The sequence below is a fragment of the Phyllobates terribilis genome, unplaced genomic scaffold, assembly GCF_046119375.1.
Source record: "Phyllobates terribilis strain yellow unplaced genomic scaffold, ASM4611937v1 Scaffold_2__4_contigs__length_985480577, whole genome shotgun sequence".
Lineage (NCBI taxonomy): Eukaryota > Metazoa > Chordata > Amphibia > Anura > Dendrobatidae > Phyllobates > Phyllobates terribilis.
Genome location: NW_027362762.1, coordinates 539,861,790 through 539,880,921, shown reverse-complemented (window position 1 = coordinate 539,880,921; position 19,132 = coordinate 539,861,790). Strand labels below are relative to the sequence as shown.

Sequence of the window (19,132 nt, the reverse complement as noted above, 5' to 3'; positions counted from 1 at the left end):
TCTTGTGATACATGACCCTATCCATCCTCCCTTCAATACAGTGAAGTCATCCTGTCCCCTTTGCAGAAAAGCACCCCCAAAGTATGATGCTTCCCCCACCATGCTTCACAGTTGGGACTGTTCTTGGGGTTATACTCATCCATAACATGACCTTCTCCCATGCCTCCTCTGGATCATTCAGATGGCCATTGGTGAACATTAAATAGGCCTGGACATGTGCTGGTGTAAGTAGGGAGACCTTGCGTGCCCTGCAGGATTTTAATCCATGACAGCATAGTGTGTTGCTAATGGTAATATTTTAGACTGTGGTCCCAGCTTTCTTCAGGTCATTGACAAGGTCCTCCCATGTAGTTCTGGACTGATTCCTGACTTTTCTCAGAATCACCCTTACCCCATGAGGCGAGATCTTGCATCGAGCCCCAGACCAAGGAAGATTGACAGTCATCTTGTGTTTCTTCCATTTTCTAATAATTATCCCAACAGTTGTTGCCTTCTCACCAAGCTGCTTGCCTATTCCAGCCTTGTGTAGGTCTACAATTTTGTCCCTGGTATCCTTAGACAGCTCTTTGGTCTTGGCCATGGTGGAGAGGTTGGAGTGTGATTGATTGAGTGAGTGGACAGGTGTCTTTTACACAGGTAATGAGTTCAAACAGGTGCAATTAATACAGGTAATACGTGCAGAGTAGGAGGGCTTCTTAAAGAAAAAGCTAACAGGTCTGTGAGAGCCAGAATCCTTGCTGGCTGGTAGGTGATCAAATATTTATTTCATGCAATAAAATGCAATTTAATTATTTAAAAAATCATACAATGTGATTTTCTGGTTTTTATTTTTAGATTCTGTGTCTCACAGTTGAAGTGTACCTACAATAAAACTTACAGATCTCTCCATTCTTTGTAGGTAGGAAAACTTTCAAAATCGGCAGTCTATCAAATACTTATTTTCTCCACTGTATATATATTCAGTTGGAGACAAAGCTGCCATCAGGGCTTATCTCCCTCAGAAACAAATGGATAAGGCATTAAAATTCAAAACACACCGAGCCCTTTATCTTGACATCATGTTTTGATGGAGCATCGGGTTGCCCAATATAGATTTGATGATTGCCCAGTCGAGCCAAAATCATCAAATTCAGTTGACAATAATCAAGTGTGTATGGGGGCCTCCTGACTGGCCCATGACAGATTTTGTCAGGTGACATAAAGCTTGTGGTTAGAATTCTTTCAGAAAATCTTTTTGTTTGGTGGGGAGTTAAGCCACTTCCAGATCTTTTCGCAATGGCAATTAGAGGGCACAGGAACGCTAGTGCGAGTCACGTGTTCCATTGTATAGAGGAGTCAAGAGAGATAACAGTCTGCCAAACAATAGTCTGAGAGCTTACTAATTTGTATGACCTGCTTCAATTTCCTTTCGGTCACAAAAAATTCATAAGAGCGTCTTAAAGGGGTTTTCACACGAACGAAAGTTAATTTTAATCAATAGATCTTGGAATAATAATAACTTCCACAATTGGTTGTGTTTAAATAAAATGTTCCTGTGCTGATATAATCTTATATATGTGCCCCTGCTGTATACTGTGTAATGGCTGTGTCTGATCGTACAGGAACATGGTCTGATCATACCACATCTCCTGGCCAGGGGAGGAAGCAAAAGATTATACAGATATTACAGCACAGGATCACAGCTAATTCTTTTTTTCAGGTAAAACATATCACTGCCTGCTTTTAAACAATGTTTCACTTCAAAGAAAGAATCAGCTGCAATCCCCTACTGTAATGTCTGTATACGCTTTTGCGCCCCCCCCCCCCTGCCCAGGAGATGTGGTACGATCAGACCATGTTCCTGCACAGTCACACAGCCATTACACAGTACATAGCAGGGGCACATTTATAAGATTATCTCAGCGCAGGAACATTTTATTTAAATACATCCAATTGTGGAACTTATTATCATTTCAAGAACTATTGATTAAAATTAACTTTTGTTTGTGAGACAACCCCTTTAAGAAGTAAAATTACAGACCTTAAATAGTGTTTGGTCAATAGTCATCATCCCCAATCACTCTCCACATTTAAGCATGCTAGTATATTGCTGTGAGGAAAATAGGATAATTAACTACTAAACACATATGTTTCCACTTATCTCCAGGGAACAAAAGATCTTTTGCATAAAAAATCCAATCCTTCTTTGACAAGATTTCAGCTGATTGGGGACAGTTGAGCCATTGTTGGACAACAAATGCACAGGGAGCTGAAAGTTAAAATAATTTTTAGGCTTACAAAATACTCATAAGAAAAGAGTTCCATCAAATCAACATTCCACATTACCCTTTTCAGAAATATTAGAATTATTTTAGAGATCTCATGATGTGATGGGGACGACTTAAAATCTCTCAAAATAATAGCTGGTTACAAAACTGAGTTTTTTGATTTAGGTGAAGGCTCCACTTTACCTAAACTGATTTGCTTAAGACACAATTTTGTTCTACAACAGTTGAAACATGAGCCGCATGTGCCATATTGAAATACCTCTTTACAGCTGACAATTTTTTCACATTTCAGCTCTAGGTTCACAATAGTCCATCTTATCATAAGAAATTGTGTTTTAAGTCATCATCCACATATTTAGGATTGTAACATTTAATTCAATGAGAGCACTGTCCGCACAAATCAGAGTCTGTGTCCATAAAGTACATATATGTATACTGCATGTAGACAGATATCAGTTGGTACTTTAAATCCACAGCCAAGATAAAAAGTAAGAATAAAAAAAAAAATCAAAACAGCCAGTATGCTATTTTGTAAGCTTGTTAGTCTGTATGAAACATCTTGTACGGATTAGGAGTGTATATACTCTTTTTATCCATTTAGGTGTCTTAAATTTGAATATGCTTTTTAAGAAAGTGTCTATTTTCCAATGTCTGAGAAATGGTTGCAGCATATAAAAAAGGATAATAATAATTTTCCCCAGGTATACATATCTTATTCTCCACTCGAGCATAGTGTTCTCCGTGGTAATGATAAGCTGATATCTTCATGAAGGCTATCCTAAGAAGCTGCAACTGAACTCATAAAAAATATTCATATAATGTGGTAAAAGCAACATGCAGGAGATATAAAAAAGATTACAGCAAAAAAATGCATATATCAGATGCTTTGAGATACTCACAATTCCTTTATCCAAATTTATTTTTATGAGTACCAAATGAGTATCATTTTTGTCCATATTCTACAAATGCACGAATGGGAATATCAACTAGCATAAAATAGCTTTTTGTCAGTTTTTATACTGTACAGATGTAGAACTGAATAGGGGGTTCTTTTACATCCATTCCATTCCAACACTCCATTTTACATCCCCATACCAATCACATCTGTGCAATGTCCCAGATACTGAAAGAAAATTATGTCTATGGTAATGGAGGTCTTGCTTGTGAGGAACTTTCCAAATTCTGAGAACATTTCACTCTTCGGTACGACTTGACTCCATCCATGCTTAAACTAGAAACAAAAAACAGTGAAATCAAATACCAATGAAATCATCCTATAACTATAACAACAATTTTGATGGTAACAGTCTTACCTATTACGCGTTTGGCTATGAGAATGTTCAGCTGTATATCGTGCAGGCTCAGATGACCTACGCTGCAATCCAACTTCTGAAACTTCTTCCCAATCCTCTCCAGTAGGAGAACAAGAGGAAATACTCAGAGGGCGGTCCAAAATGACAGGTGTGTGCATAGAAAACTCATGAACTTCTTTATAGGGTGAAAAATGACATGGCAAAAGTCATGAGAAAATGGGGATGCAGAACCAGTATGCAATAATTATAAAATTACATATAATAATTATACAATTCATTAGGATTTCCACTAACATTTAGTTAATATGCAAGCCCTGCTTAATGATTGTGCTGGTAGGTGACCCTGAAAACAGCTGATCAGTGTGTTGAGGAAGCGGTTCACTCTGAATGCCAGAAAATAGCTAATTTTACTGGGGAACAGCAATTTTTTTTTCTAAAATGACTCTTTGAAAAATGTATTTTTAGCATAAGAAAAAAATGTCAAAATTCATATAAATCCTTTCCTTTATATATTCCGTTTATGTGCTATACCACCCATTGATCTTCGCTGCACTGTCTATGCTTCCCTTTTACGGCTTTACTTCTGCTTGACTCCTCTTGTTCTTAAATGTAATCATATCACAACTTCACTAGTAAAAAACTGGAACTTAGACTTCCTTCTGCTGATTTCAACAGAATTTATCACCAATCTAATGGCTATAGGGTAGAAAACTCTCCATACAAACTGCATTAAAGTAGACTAAAACCCACTCATATCGGCAAGTTCAGCTAGCAACCTATATGGGGGCCTTCAACTTTCCCTGAGAGATTATGTCATGGCAGATAAGGTTCAGGCAGTTTAAACTCATAGGTGTCAGCAGTAGTTTTTTCCCCTCTCTCAATTGAAATCTGTATGGAGAATTCGGGAGAGATAGCAGTCAGCCAAAGAAGCGCTTGGCTACGGCTATCTAAATTTTAGGGGCATTTTTTGAATCCTAGTGTCCGCTATAAAACCTTATAATAATAAAAGGTACGCACTACGATGTGTTTTGGCAGGTAGTGGTGGTGGTGGCATCTCCTCACTCCAGGATCTTTGAGGGGGTTGTGGTTTGGAGGGAATAACAAAGGTCTCATAAGTTCTGTTACTGATGTCCACTCCCATCGAAGTTTGTCTCTGGTATGATCTCACTGTTGAAGGCAAAACTGGATTCTGGGATAATGGGCTCAGCTACAAGAAAACAGCAGAGAATAGATTACTCCACTACTTTAGCATCCTCATAATTCAGTACAAAAAGAAACACAAACATTGCAGGTGGTGCCATTCCCACTTGACTACACAGAATTGCTCTAATTTAAATGTCACTTATTAATACCACCACTGTCACAAAAATTGACCATCATTCTCATACCACTGCCACCGGAAGTACTCAGTTCTATGCATGATAAAAACAGAGGTGCTACTGTACCATCTTCTAACGGGATGTTTCAGACTTTGCTTTAAAATTAAATAATGGCAATGATTTTAGCATAATATACACAAACAGTTTTTTTAAATACCATGAAAATGTTCACAAAGGACAATGTGATTATTTTCTCAGCGCTTCGAAAGCCTTGAACCATGCAGACATTAGCAGCAAACATTCATTTCCATTATTACACAGAAAAACATAAAACAGTAACCACATACATGACGTAGCTATCAATCAAGCTAACAATTATCAAGATTCTAAGGATGTTAGGATTTATGGAAGTCTTTTCATAAATTTTTATTACTAACACAAGCCATGATCAACAGATCATAGTTTTTTTGTATGGCTTTCTCTCCATTTAAAAAAAAATAATCACCTAACCATCATTCAAGCATCAAATGTGTGTGACGCCTCCTTACTCAAATATGATGTTATATGGGTCTGCTGAATATTGCCAACAATGTGCTATTACTAGTTAGTGGTATGTACAGTAAGGGTTCTTATATGCTATGGGAATGTTTTATCTGATGTGTGACATATGTACAATATATTTGTGAAACACCACAAAAGTGATGTGATTGATGATATGTAAGTCAATGCATGATATATGAGAAATGCCCTAGGTCTAATAATGCAGGATTCCATTGAGTGGTGAGGTCTACAGGGCCTCTCATTAGCTGAGCTAGTTGCACTGTGTTTCAACCTGTTTCAGGTGGAGGAGACCAGCCAACCAGCATATAGTACCAGCATTACTGAGAGTATGATGGTTACCATTACAGGGTGAGGAATAACTGTCATAAAAGCAGATATCTGACACACTAGAAGGCAGCATATTGGCTTATTCTTGACATTGTTGACTGTCACATCAGATATGTCTGAGTGCTGATTCCTGAGTGTGAAGAAGATTGCAACACTAAAAACAGCTGTAGACTGGTGTACGAGTGTCAGGAATGTATACGTGGTAACTGAAAGAGTATGCCACAAGCGTGTGCTTATTGCCAGACAAAGCGGAGGGCTTTACTCCCAGAAGATGTGACTTTGAGGAGGGCCTGGGTCAAGTACTGTAAGTGTATGTGCTACTGCGCTGTGAGAGACATGGAGACTGTACCAGAGTGAAAGAGATGCTGCTAAGAAGTTTGCATATGGCCTGTAACAAACACAAAAAATAAGTTGCAAGTAGCAGTATAGTGACACATGTACAAGTAACATTGGCCCCTGAGGAAGCCACAGTGGGAACAACCCCTTTCCCCGTCTAGCTTTGCTTACCATGTTGTTTTCCAGGATTTTGTGCTGTATCTAGCAGGTTACAGGTTTGTAGGCATTGCTCCCTACCCCTATTAGCTTACCATGCTTCATTCAGGGTTTCCCAGCTGTATTTAGCCCGACACAGATTTGAATGGATTGTGTGCTGATAACATTCTTTATATAGCACACGTTTCATACCTATCACCTAAATCCTTTTGTCGCTGGTGTATTAGTGTTTCTTGGTGCTGTCAATATATAAGTGCATGATACCCGTGAGAGTGTATGTACATATAAATATATGTTTAGAGCACATCTCACCCGTTGTATTTCCTAATAGTATACATATAGCTACCATGATTGTGAATTACAATATTCTTATATAATACAGGTTATTTTATTCCGTTTATTGTGTAGTGAGCCTTTTGGATATGGAATTTGTCGCAATACTTCATTGCTTTTTACGGTATATATTTTGCATATTGGTGCATATAATCAATTGTGCCTATAGACACTGTGCTTTTTTTCTGATATCTGCTATTGTGCACGCTGAGATTTGATATAGATATAGTCTGAAAAATGCGGTATATAAGATGCACAACAAATTTTGAGGTGGAAAATAGGAAAAAAATATTTTCTATAAGATGGGGGTCCATCTTATAGTCTGAATAGGTACGGTATCTTACCTGGGGGGCGGTGGAGCGAGGGTCACAGGAGGTAGTGTCCTTCAGGAAGCTGACGCAAGAGGAGGAATGCTGCGGACCCTGGATGCAAGAAGGCAGTGCTCCAGCAGCAGGGAGTTGCGGTGGTGGTGGAGCAAGATCACACAGCCCACCGTTCCCTCCCTTAGGAACCCGGCAGCTGCAGCAGAAGAGGTGAAATGCTGCAGGGCCAGTGTCTGCCCGATGCCTGTGCCTGGCTGGGGCTGGTACCTGTGCCTGGCTGGGGCCGGTGCCTGTGCCTGGCCGGGGCCGGTGTCGGGCCGTGAGCTGCTTTCCGGTGGCCGCGGCCATCTTCTTGAAGCTGTGATCTACAGGATAGATCACGGCTTGAAAAAGATGGCCGCGGTAGCCGGAAAGCAGAGCGCACGGCGCTCGACAGCCAGACACCAGCCCCGCAGCATCTCACCTCTTCTTCTGCTGCCGCCACCGCGTTCCTGAAGGAAGGAGGGAAAGGAGGGCCCTGCGATCCCGCTCCACCACCACCGCAACTATCCGGTAAGCTATGTTCAGAGCATAAGACGCACCCCGATTTTCCTCGGAAAAAGTGCATCTTATGGTCGGAAATATACGGTATAATATATATATAGGATTATTTTGTATTGACCACACATGCAAATACTTCATATTTATGCCCATTTTTTGCTGCTATTTATTGTAGACGGTTCATGTACATTGTTGCTTGCTAGGCAGGGTTTAGCCTTATTATAGGCTATTGTCAATTATGTAATTTATTAACCTTTTTAAATGTTTTTAATTTTTTGCTGCATTTTCCAATAAAGATTTGCTATAATAACATAGTAGTAACATAGTAAAGTAGGTTGAATAAAGACCTAGGTCCATTAAATTCAACCTTCCTCCCCCAATTGTACATTTTGTGTAATTTAACTGTAACCCACAATGTTATGTGTATCGAGGAAATCTTCCAACCCTTTTTTGAAAGCTGTTGTAGTGTCTGCCATTACTAGCTCTTGTGGTAGGGCATTCCATTGTCTGACTGCTCTGACTGTAAGGTTAAGCTCACACGATGCGTTTTTGAGACGGTTTCCCCGCTGCGGAAACGCTGCGAAAACGCTTGTTAATAGGTCTGCCATGATGCGGAAATTTCCACTCCGGATTCGCATTGTGTTAAAAAACGCAGCAGGACCATTTCTACCGTGATCCAACAGTGAATTTGCGCCGATTGTGGTCCATTGAAACGCAGCAAACCAGCAGGTATATGTGGATTTGCTGCATTTCAATTAAAGTCAATGGCCGCAAATTCACTTCAGTAACGCGGTGCGGGTGGTACCCGGGTTGGAGAGGAGGACTACTGCTCCTCTCATCCTGACCGCCGCTCCCGCTGATAACAGCGTGGATGGGAGGAGCAGTAGTCTTCCCAGCCAAGCCAGCTACCACGCGCTGCAAAAAGAAAAAAAAAGCATAAAATTAAAAAATAAACCTCTATACTCACCTGTCCGGAGGCCCCCAGCGGCAATCTTCTCCCGGCGGCCGGGGGTATACTGCGGGGCGAGGGCTCGCACCCCGCAGTATACTGTTCTTCCAGGACCTGCGCTGATGTCACAGATCAGCTGAGCGGTCTCGTGACCATCAGCTGATCGGTGACATCAGCGATCAGCTGATGGTCACGAGACCACTCAGCTGAGCTGTGACGTCATTGATCAGCTGATGGTCACGAGACCGCTCAGCTGCTCTGTGACGTCAGCGATCAGCTGATGGTCACGTGACCGCTCAGCTGATCGGTGACGTCAGCGATCATCTGATGGTCACGTGACCATCAGTTGATCGTAAGCTCGCCGGGGCTTATCAGCTGATCTTCAGCTGATCAACCCCACTGACCTCCTGCAGCATGTATACTGATAGGGATGATTTTACACTCCTGTCAGTATGCAATGCTGTCTTCTACAGCAGTGACATCATTGAAGGCTGATGTCACCGCTGTAGAAGTGACACGGATCGTCGTGGGAGATAATAAAAAAATTGTAGAACCGTGTGTTTTTTATTTTATTAATATACTTTATTCTGGCTGTGTCTTTTACTGAAAAAGTGACGACCATTTTACTACGCGGTTAGTAATGGGGGCGTCTTATAAGACGCCCTCCATTACTAACCTGGGCTTCACGTCAGCTGCCAATATAAGGCTGACGTGAACCCCAACCCCATTACCCCACTCGCCACCGCTACAGGGCAGTGGGAACAGCGGAGGCTAAGCGCCAGATTTGGCACATCTTATGGATGCGCCATTTCTGGGACTTCTCAGGGGTGATATTAATAGCCGCAGAGGGGGCTACTATCCATGGCCCCTTCCCTGGCTATTAATATCAGCAAGCAGCTGTCTAGTTTAGACTTTGCAGGTTAGATTTTATAGGGGAACCTCACGTCAATTTTTTTCTCTGGTCCCCCTGTAATCTAGCCAGTAAAGGCTAAACCAGCAGCTATGGGCTGATATTAATACCCAGGGAACATTGTTGGCTAATGGCCCCTTCCCCGGCTAGTAATATCAGCCCCCAGCGGTCGGCTTTCCCTCTGCTGGTTATAAAACTGATGCGGGAGCCCACGCCATTTTTTTTTTTACATTTTAGGCTCTGTGCCCACGATCTGGACGTAGAAGCGCTTTGGACACATTTTTTGCGGCATCCAAAATGTTGCATTCTATTGAATGCAGGTAAATTCACATGTGTTCACTGAACCATGTGGATTTATCGCATTCAATACATTCTAATGGCCAAAATTCTCTTGCAGAGACTAGCAACTCAGCAAGAGAATTTGCCATGCTGCGGTCCTGAAAGACACGCCATATGTCAGTGTCCATGGGTGATTCACACCCTCTGATGCACGCATAGTGGACATGGGATTTCAAGAGATCTCATCCACTATGCTGTAACATCTGGACGCTGGGGGTTTGATGCTGTATAAACACGCAGCGTCAAACCTGCAGCAGCTCATGACCGTGGCCATGTACCCAAACTCACCCACAGCATGTCAATTTCTGTAGCGGACATGCTAGTCTCTGCTTCAGATTTTGACTGATTGAAGTGTCATTATATGCTGTGGATTCCCATGTACCAACAACAAAAGTGCGGCATTAGAACACAGCGTTTTGGACGCAAAAAAAATATTCTGCATCCAAAGCGCTGCTTGTTGCTGTTCATGGGGAATGAACCAGCTTTGAGATGTTAATTATGGCCAGGGAAAAATGTTTGCAAATGACACCTTCCCAGGCTAAAAATACCAGCTCACAGCAGCCGCATAAATTACATGAATAGAAATGCTAATGAAGATTGGGTGAATGGGACTAGCTGACACCCAGCTCTTTTGTTTGGTGATGACAAGGTGTCAATCAGACCTTTTCATGACCAAACCTACTTTAAGTAAAGAGTTAAATAAACACACAGACACAGAGTATACAGTTTATTTGAAATACAACAGACATTCTTTAACCTATATACTCACCCCAGTTCTGATGGTAATCCAAGGTTTAAGCAATGTCCCACCAAATAACTTTATTTAGCTCCAAAAAGCATTTATTGATGTACAAAAACGCTTAAAAAAAGCATGTAAAAAATGCATCAAAAACGCACCAAAAAACGCATGCGTTTTTCCTGCCAAGGAGATGCAGAAACTCTCAGGAAATTTCTGCTTCAAATACGCACAGTGCGCACATAGCCTTAGGAACCTTCCCTGTTTAGGTGCCGGAATCATCTTTCTTCTACCCGTAATGAGTGACCCCTGGTCCTTAGTATGATCTTTGGAAGAAATAAGTCATGTGTTAGTCCTTTGTACTGACCACACATATATTTATACATACAAATGAGATCTCCTCTGAGGCGATACTTTTTCTAAGCTAAACAAGCTCAACTTATTCAACCTCTCATATGAGAGGCCTTCCATCCCTTGTAATAATCTAGTTGCCCGCCTTTGAAGTGACTTTAGCTTCTGAATATCCTTTTTAAAATGTACTTGTGACCCGAATATCCAAGTCCTTCTCTTGTTCTGTAGTCCCGAGTATGATCCCATTTAATGTATATGCAGCAATAGGATTACTCCATCCTAGGTGCATTACTCTACATTTATCTACATTAAAACTCATCTACCAAGTGTTTGCCCATTCAGTCATCTTATCCAGATCGTTCTGCAATATCATAATGTCAAGATCAGTTTTTAATATCCTACATAGTTTGGTGTCGTCAGCAGAGACTGACACTTAACTCTCAATCCCATCCCCAAGGTCATTAATAAAGAGATTAAAAAGAATTGGTCCTAGCACAGATCCCTGCGGCACCCCACGGCTGACTAAGTCCCATTTAGAGAACCTACCATTAATGACAACTCTTTGTTTCCTATCATTTAACCAATTCCTTACCCATCTGCATATAGTTCCCCCAAGTCCTTGCTTCTGTAGCTTCAGTATAAGGCTGTTATGTGGTACAGTATCAAATGCCTTTGCAAGGTTCAGATAAATAACATTAGCTGCATTACCAACATCCAAATTTGCACTTACCTCCTCATAGAAACCCAACATGTTGGTTAGACACAACCTATTTTTCATGAATCTGTGCTTATTATCATTTATTATAATATTCTCTGCAATATATCTCTGCAGGTCATCTCTTATGATGCCCTCAAATTCTTTGCATGCTACCGATGTCAGACTTACTGGACGGTAGTTACCTGGATCCACCTTCTTACCTTTTTTAAATATACAGTGGGTACAGAAAGTATTCAGACCCCTTTAAATTTTTCACTTTTTATTTCATTGCAGCCATTTGGTAAATTCTAAAAAGTTCATTTTTTTTCTCATTAAAGTAAACTCTGCACCCCATCTTGACTGAAAAAAACAGAAATGTAGAAATTTTTGCAAATTTATTAAAAAATAAAAACTGAAATATCACATGTATTCAGTAAGTATTCAGACCCTTTGCTCAGTATTGAGTAGAAACATCCTTTTGACCTAGTAGAGCCATGAGTCTTCTTGGGAATGATGCACCAAGTTTTTCACACCTGGTTTTGGGGATCCTCTGCCATTCTTCCTTGCAGTTCCGTCAGGTTGGATGGTGAACGTTGGTGGACAGTCATTTTCAGGTCTCTCCAGAGTTGCTCAATTTGGTTTAGGTCAGGGCTCTGGCTGGGCCAGTCAAGAATAGTCACAGAGTTGTTCTGAAGCCACTCCTTTGTTATTTTAGCTGTGTGCTTATTGGTCATTGTCTTGTTGGAAGGTGAACCTTCGGCCAAGTCGGAAGTCCAGAGCACTCTGGAAGAGATTTTCATTCAGAATATCTCTGTACTTGGCCGCATTCATGTTTCCTTCAATTGCAATCAGTCTTCCAGTACCTGCAGCTGAAAGACACCCCCATAGCATGATGCTGCCACCACGTTTTACTGTTGGGATTGTATTGGGCAGGTGATGAGCAGTGCCTGGTTTTCTACACACACAGAATTATTACCAAAAAGTTCTATCTTCATCTCATCAGACCAGAGAATCTTATTTCTCATAGTCTGGGAGACATTCATGTGTTTTTAAGCAAACTCTATGCAGGCTTTCATATGTCTTGCACTGAGGAGATGCTTCCATCAGGCCACTCTGCCATAAAGGCCCAACTGGTGCAGGGCTGCAGTGATAGTTGACTTTGTGGAACTTTCTCCCATCTCCCTACTGCATCTCTGGAGCTCAGCCATAGTGATCTTGGGGTTCTTCTTTAACTCTCTCACCAAGGCTCTTCTACCATGATTGCTCAGTTTTGCTGGATGGCCAGATCTAGGAAGACTTCTGGTGGTCCCAAACTTCTTCCATTTAAGGATTATGGAGGCCACTGTGCTCTTAGGAACCTTGAGTAATGCAGAAATTCTTTTGTAACCTTGGCCAGATCTGTGCCTTGCCACAATTCTGTCTCTGAGCGCCTTGGGCCGTTCCTTTGAGCTCATGATTCTCATTTGGTCTGAAATGCACTGTGAGCTGTGAAATCTTATATAGACAGGACTTGATTTGGAAAGGCACACACCTATCAGTTTAATTAAACACAGATGGACTCCAATGAAGGAGTAGAACCATCTCAAGGAGGATCACAAGGAAATGGACAGCATGTGACTTAAATATGAGTGTCTGAGCAAAGGGTCTGAATACTTATATACGCGGCGATACCAAATATGTGTATGTGGTTTTTTTTTTATTATTATTTTATTTTGAATGGGGCGAAAGGGGGTGATTTAAATTTTTAGATTTTTTTAATTTTTTTAAATATTTTTTTACATTTTTTTTTACACTTTTTGCATGCTTCAATAGTCTCCATAGGAGACTAGAAGCAGCAACTGTCCAATCGCCTCTGCTACATAGAGGTGATGAGCAAATCACCTCTATGTAGCAGAAATGCTCCTGTGCTATGAGCGCCGAACACTAGGTAGCGCTCATAGCGATCAGTACATGACAACCACTGGGGTCTGCTGCAGACCTAGGGTTGTCATGCCCACCCATCAGTGACCCGCGATCACGTGACGGGGTCACCGATGGGCGGGGTAAGTGACACGCTTCCGGCGCGGCGCTGTTAAATGCCGCTGTCAAAGATTGACAGCGGCATTTAACATGTTAACAGCCGCGGGTGAATCGTGATTCTACCCGCGGCTGTTGCGGGCACATGTCATCTGTATAAATCAGCTGACATGTGCCCGGTTCAGTCTGGGCTCAGCGCTGGAGCCCGTGCTGAACAGGGGGTGACAGCCTGGTGCGTACTATTACGCCCCAGGCTGTAAAGGGGTTAAAAAGTACAAGTAACATGTTGTAAATGTCAGCCCACTACAGCAAATCAACTCTGTTCCTGTCTGTTGCCACTTGTGAGATTCAGTAACACCTAAGCATGTTATATAATGGAACACTCTGTAACCATTATAGGGTTGTCCAGGCTTATGATATTGATGACCCGTCATCAGAATAAGTCATCATTATCATACTGGTGGAGGTCCAACACCGGCATCCACACCAATCCGATAATTTCAGCTACAGCGGTGGCCTGATGTAAACAATGAAAAAAGCTGAAAATGCACAGCTTCACTGTTTTGTGGTAGCTGCTGTGAGCTTCAATTAAATAGGAGATGAGCTTCAGTTCTTGGCATCGGATACTGCTCATTAAATGGATCCGAGACATCCCATATCAATTTATGGTGTACATCAGGCTGCACCGGAACTGAAAACAGGGGTGCTGATCAGATATTACTGACCAATGGCCAACAATATCATAGGCCTAGACAAAGATTTTAAAGGGGTTTTCCACTTTTAGAAAACTGGTTCCCCAAATGATCACTTATTACTATTATTATTAAAAATCAAATATATTACACAGTAAAAAAGAAATTCATATACAGTAGTGTTCAAAATAATAGCAGTCTAATATGACTAACCAGATTAATCACTGTTTTTGGTATACATTATATGACCACATGTCAAACAATTTACCAGTTGGTGCAGTAGATTCTAAGAAAACCAACAGACTCCGCATTCATGATCTGCATGTTTTTGAGTCTGTGTATTTGAATAATTAATTGAAAGGGGGTGTGTTCAAAATAAGAGCAGTGTGGAGTTAAATTTGTGAGGTCAATCATTCTGTGAAGAAACAGGTGTGAATTAGGTGGCCCTTATTTAAGGGTGAAGCCAGCACATGTTGCACATGCATTTCTCCTTGAAAGCTTGAGACACATGGGTCGTTCGAGACATTGTTCAGAAGAAAAGTGTACTTTGATTAAAAAGTTGATTGGAGAGGGTAAAACTTATAAAGAAGTGCAGACAATGGTAGGCTGTTCAGCTAAAATGATCTCCAATGCTTTAAAATGGAAAGCAAAACCAGAGAGACGTGGAAGAAAACGGAAGACTACCATTCGAATGGATCGAAGAATAGCCACAATGGCAAAGGTTCAGCCAATGATCAGCTCCAGGATGATCAAAGACAGTCTCAAGTTACCTGTGAGTACTGTGACAGTTAGAAAACGCCAGTGTGAAGCTAATCTCTTAGCAAGATGTCTCCGCAAAGGCCCACTGTAAAAAAAAAAAAGACATGTACTGAAGCGGATACAATTTGCAAAAGAACACATGAACTAGCCTAAAGAGAAATGGAGAAACATTTTGTGGACTGATGAAAGTAAAATTGTTCTTTTAGGGTCCAAGGACTGCAGACAGTCCGTCAGATGACCCCCAATCTCTGCATTCAAACCATAGTACACTCTGAAGACAGTGAAGAATGGTGGTGAAAGCATCATGATATGGTCATGTTTCTCTTACTATGATGCCGAACCTACAGTGCTGGCCAAAATAATTGGCACCCCTGCAATTCTGTCAGATAATACTCAGTTTCTTCCTGAAAATGATTGCAATCACAAATTCTTTGGTATTATTCTCTTCATTTAATTTGCTTGCAAGGATAAAACACAAAAGAGAATGAAGCAAAAATCAAATCATTGATCATTTCACACAAAACTCCAAAAAAGGGTCGGACAAAAGTATTGGCACCCTCAGCCTAATACTTGGTTGCACAACCTTTAGCCAAAATAACTGTGAACAACCACTTCCGGTAACCATCAATGAGTTTCTTACAATGCTCTGCTGGAATTGTAGACCATTCTTCTTTGGCAAACTGCTCCAGGTCCCTGATATTTGAAGGGTGCCTTCTCCAAACTGCCATTTTGAGATCTCTCCACAGGTGTTCTATGGGATTCATGTCTGGACTCATTGCTGGCCACCTTAGAAGTCTCCAGTGCTTTCTCTCAAACCATTTTACAGTGCTTTTGGAAGTGTGTTTTGGGTCATTGTCCTGCTGGAAGACCCATGACCTCTGAGGGAGACCCAGCTTTCTCACACTGGGCCATACATTATGCTGCAAAATTTGTTGGTAGTCTTCAGACTTCATAATGCCATGCACACAGTCAAGCAGTCCAGTGCCAGAGGCAGCAAAGCAACCCCAAAACAACAGGGAACCTTCGCCATGTTTGACTGTAGGGACCGTGTTCTTTTCTTTGAATGCGTCTTTTTTTTCCTGTACACTCTATGTTGATGCTTTTTCCCAAAAAGCTCTACTTTTGTCTCATCTGACCAGAGAACATTCTTCCAAAACGTTTTAGGCTTTTTCAGGTAAGTTTTGGCAAACTCCAGCCTGGCTTTTTTATATCTCGGGGTAAGAAGTGGGGTCTTCCTGGGTATCTTACCATACAGTCCCTTTTCATTCAGATGCCGACGGATAGTACGGGTTGACTGCAGGGCAGCTTGAACTTGTTTGGATGTTAGTCGAGGTTCTTTATCCACCATCCGCACAATCTTGCATTGAAATCTCTCGTCAATTTTTCTTTTCCGTCCACATCTAGGGAGGTTAGCCACAGTGCCATGGGCTTTAAACTTCTTGATGACACTGCGCACGGAAGACACAGGAACATTCAGGTCTTTGGAGATGGACTTGTAGCCTTGAGATTGCTCATGCTTCCTCACAATTTGGTTTCTCAAGTCCTCAGACAGTTCTTTGGTCTTCTTTCTTTTCTCCATGCTCAATGTGGTACACACAAGGACACAGGACAGAGGTTGAGTCAACTTTAATCCTTGTTAACTGGCTGCAAGTGTGATTTAGTTATTGCCAACACCTGTTAGGTGCCTCAGGTAAGTTACAGGTGCTGTTAATTACACGAATTAGAGAAGCATCACATGATTTTTCAAACAGTGCCAATACTTTTTTCCACCCCATTTTTTAGGTTTGGTGTGGAATTATATCCAATTTGGCTTTAGGACAATTCTTTTTGTGTTTTTTCATTGAAGACAAATTAAATGAAGAGAATAATACCAAAGAATTTATGATTGCAATCATTTTCAGGAAGAAACCGAGTATTATCTGACAGAATTGCAGGGGTGCCAATACTTTTGGCCAGCACTGTATTTACTGCATACCAGGGATCATGGACCAGTTTTTATATTAAAATACTTGAAGAGGTCATGTTGCTTTACGCTGAAGAGGATATGCACTTGAAATGGGTGTTTCAGCAAGACAACGACCCTAAACACACCAGTAAACGAGCAGAATCTTGGTTCCAGTCCAACAAAATTGAGGTTATGGAGTGGCCAGCCCAATCCCCGGATCTTAATCCGGGGTGATATCAAAAATGCCGTTTCTGATGCAAAACCAACAAATGGTCGAAAAAACTGTGATGCAGTCCAGGATGTAGTCAAAGCATCCTGGACTGCAATAACAGTTGACAGGTGCCAGAAGTTGGCTGACTCTATGCAACATAGATGTGAAACAGTTCTAAAAAACTGTGCGTATACAACTAAATATTAGGTTAGTGATTCACAGGAATGCTAAATCCTCCAAAAAATAGACCATATTGTGAGTTTGTAAAGACAAATGCAGACACTACTATTTTTTAGAACAGCTCAATGTTCATTTTTTTATTTTCTGTAAAGTAGTTAAAAATTATATACATTTCTCTTCATGTTTTGAATTATAAAACAGTGTGCAATGTTCTCAATGCATGGAAATAAAACTAGTATAAAGATTTTGTGCTTAACTCATGATTTTGAACACACTGCTATTATTTTGAACACTACTGTAGTACAACTCACTCACTCTGGGTCAAGCTCCCTGCTTCTACTCTTGTCTCTGTGTTCTGGCTGCAGCGGTTATGTCACATCAACAGTGAACATCATCGCTGCAGCTAATCGCACCATCAACATCTGTATTTGTTTTTTTACTTGTATCCAATTGTTTGGGGACCATTTTCCTAAAGGTGGAAAACCCCCTCAAGCTTGTTTGCTCCCTGTGGGTACAATTCTTACCTGTGCGCACCACATTGCTTTTGCTATCAATGCTCTGTCAACAAGGGCTATTTATACATATATCCATATTCTTATAGGTGCATAACGTCACAACATCTGCTGCGCTGCTGATCCATGCTCTACTCCTGCAAAACAGCCAATAGAAATGGATAGGGCAAAAGGCTCTGCAATGGCATGGATGTATTACAGAGGAATCCTTTTGCAGGGAAAGTAAGAAGGTAAGCAAGTACACTGTCAGCGAGGAATGGAGAATGATTCCGCAGGTTTAAAAGGGTAAAATTGTTTGAAAAGAGATGATTTTTATATAGAGAAAAGGGAGGTACATCCAGCACTGGGTCCTCATAAAAAATTCTTCTTTATTGCAAATCCATAAAAGACTCCAGACAGTGTAATCGCATACGCGTTTTAGACAGTTAAGTCATTAGTCATTGAATACATACTCTAAACTAAAACTAGACAAACTATATACAGGTCTTGTCCTGGAGGAATGCAGCTCTAATTACTCATTCACCATCTGTTCACCATTTAACCCTTTTGGGTGAAGTTTTCTCATGGTCAAAATCTCCATAATGTGGAATCACTACAAACAACATACATTTATGTATAAGGACATGTATATAGAACTAGATCCAATAAAAACGTACAAAATATACAAATAAAAATATATCTACAATCAAAGAGTCCTATATACAGATCTTACACATAATGGTGTATAATATCTTGCCGCATGTTCATACCTTGCGGTACCTGTGTTTTCAACACATATATCCACCAAGACTCCCTATTGATGTTTCCTTTTATGATCACCCCCACGAGCAGGTCTATGGACTTTTCAATAGTAACAATTTTAAATGTGCTGGTATCACCATTGTGGTGGTCAATAAAGTGTTTAGAACCTGCAGAACTTTTAAACCTTAATTTGTTATTGGCGTCAGAGATATGCCTTCTCGTGCATATTTTTAATGCCCCTGTCGTGCACCCCACATACTGTAGGTTGCATGCCGTACATGTGATCAGATAAACCACAAATGCAGTATGATTTAATGTTATATTCCTTGTTAGTGACTAGGGAGATGAATTTATCAGTTCTGAGTACAAAGTTACAACACGTGCACCTCGTATGGCCGCATTTATGGAAGCCCACGTTTCTTAGCCAAGTACAGGGGATTTATTAGTGGAGAATAATGTGGGAGAGAGCACATCACCTAGTGAAGGGGCTTTTTTTGGCTACATAGTTGATAGGTGTTTTTAATATCTCATTTAATTATTTATCCTGCAACAGCATTGGGATATTTGTTTGTATGATGTTTTTAATCTCTTTGAATTCAATGAAATTCTGTCTATGTCT

General features: G+C 40.9%; 1 protein-coding gene across 2 annotated transcripts in view; it reads right to left on the bottom strand.

Annotated features, from left to right (window-relative positions):
- Positions 1 to 3,172: 3,172 nt before the first annotated feature.
- Positions 3,173 to 19,132, bottom strand: part of LOC141220338 (arf-GAP with SH3 domain, ANK repeat and PH domain-containing protein 3-like) — a 127,056-nt gene continuing 111,096 nt past the window's right edge. The window contains exons 22-24 of one of the 2 annotated variants that reach the window (XM_073666280.1): positions 4,598 to 4,787; positions 3,581 to 3,755; positions 3,173 to 3,498 (exon numbers count right to left, since the gene is read on the bottom strand). In XM_073666280.1, coding sequence (XP_073522381.1) covers positions 3,408 to 3,498; positions 3,581 to 3,755; positions 4,598 to 4,787 — 456 coding nt within the window. In that variant the 3' untranslated portion in view covers positions 3,173 to 3,407. Of the gene's footprint in view, positions 3,499 to 3,580; positions 3,756 to 4,597; positions 4,788 to 14,935; positions 15,010 to 17,784; positions 17,910 to 19,132 lie in introns of those variants that run through there. The other variant, XR_012288658.1, reaches the window with a different exon arrangement.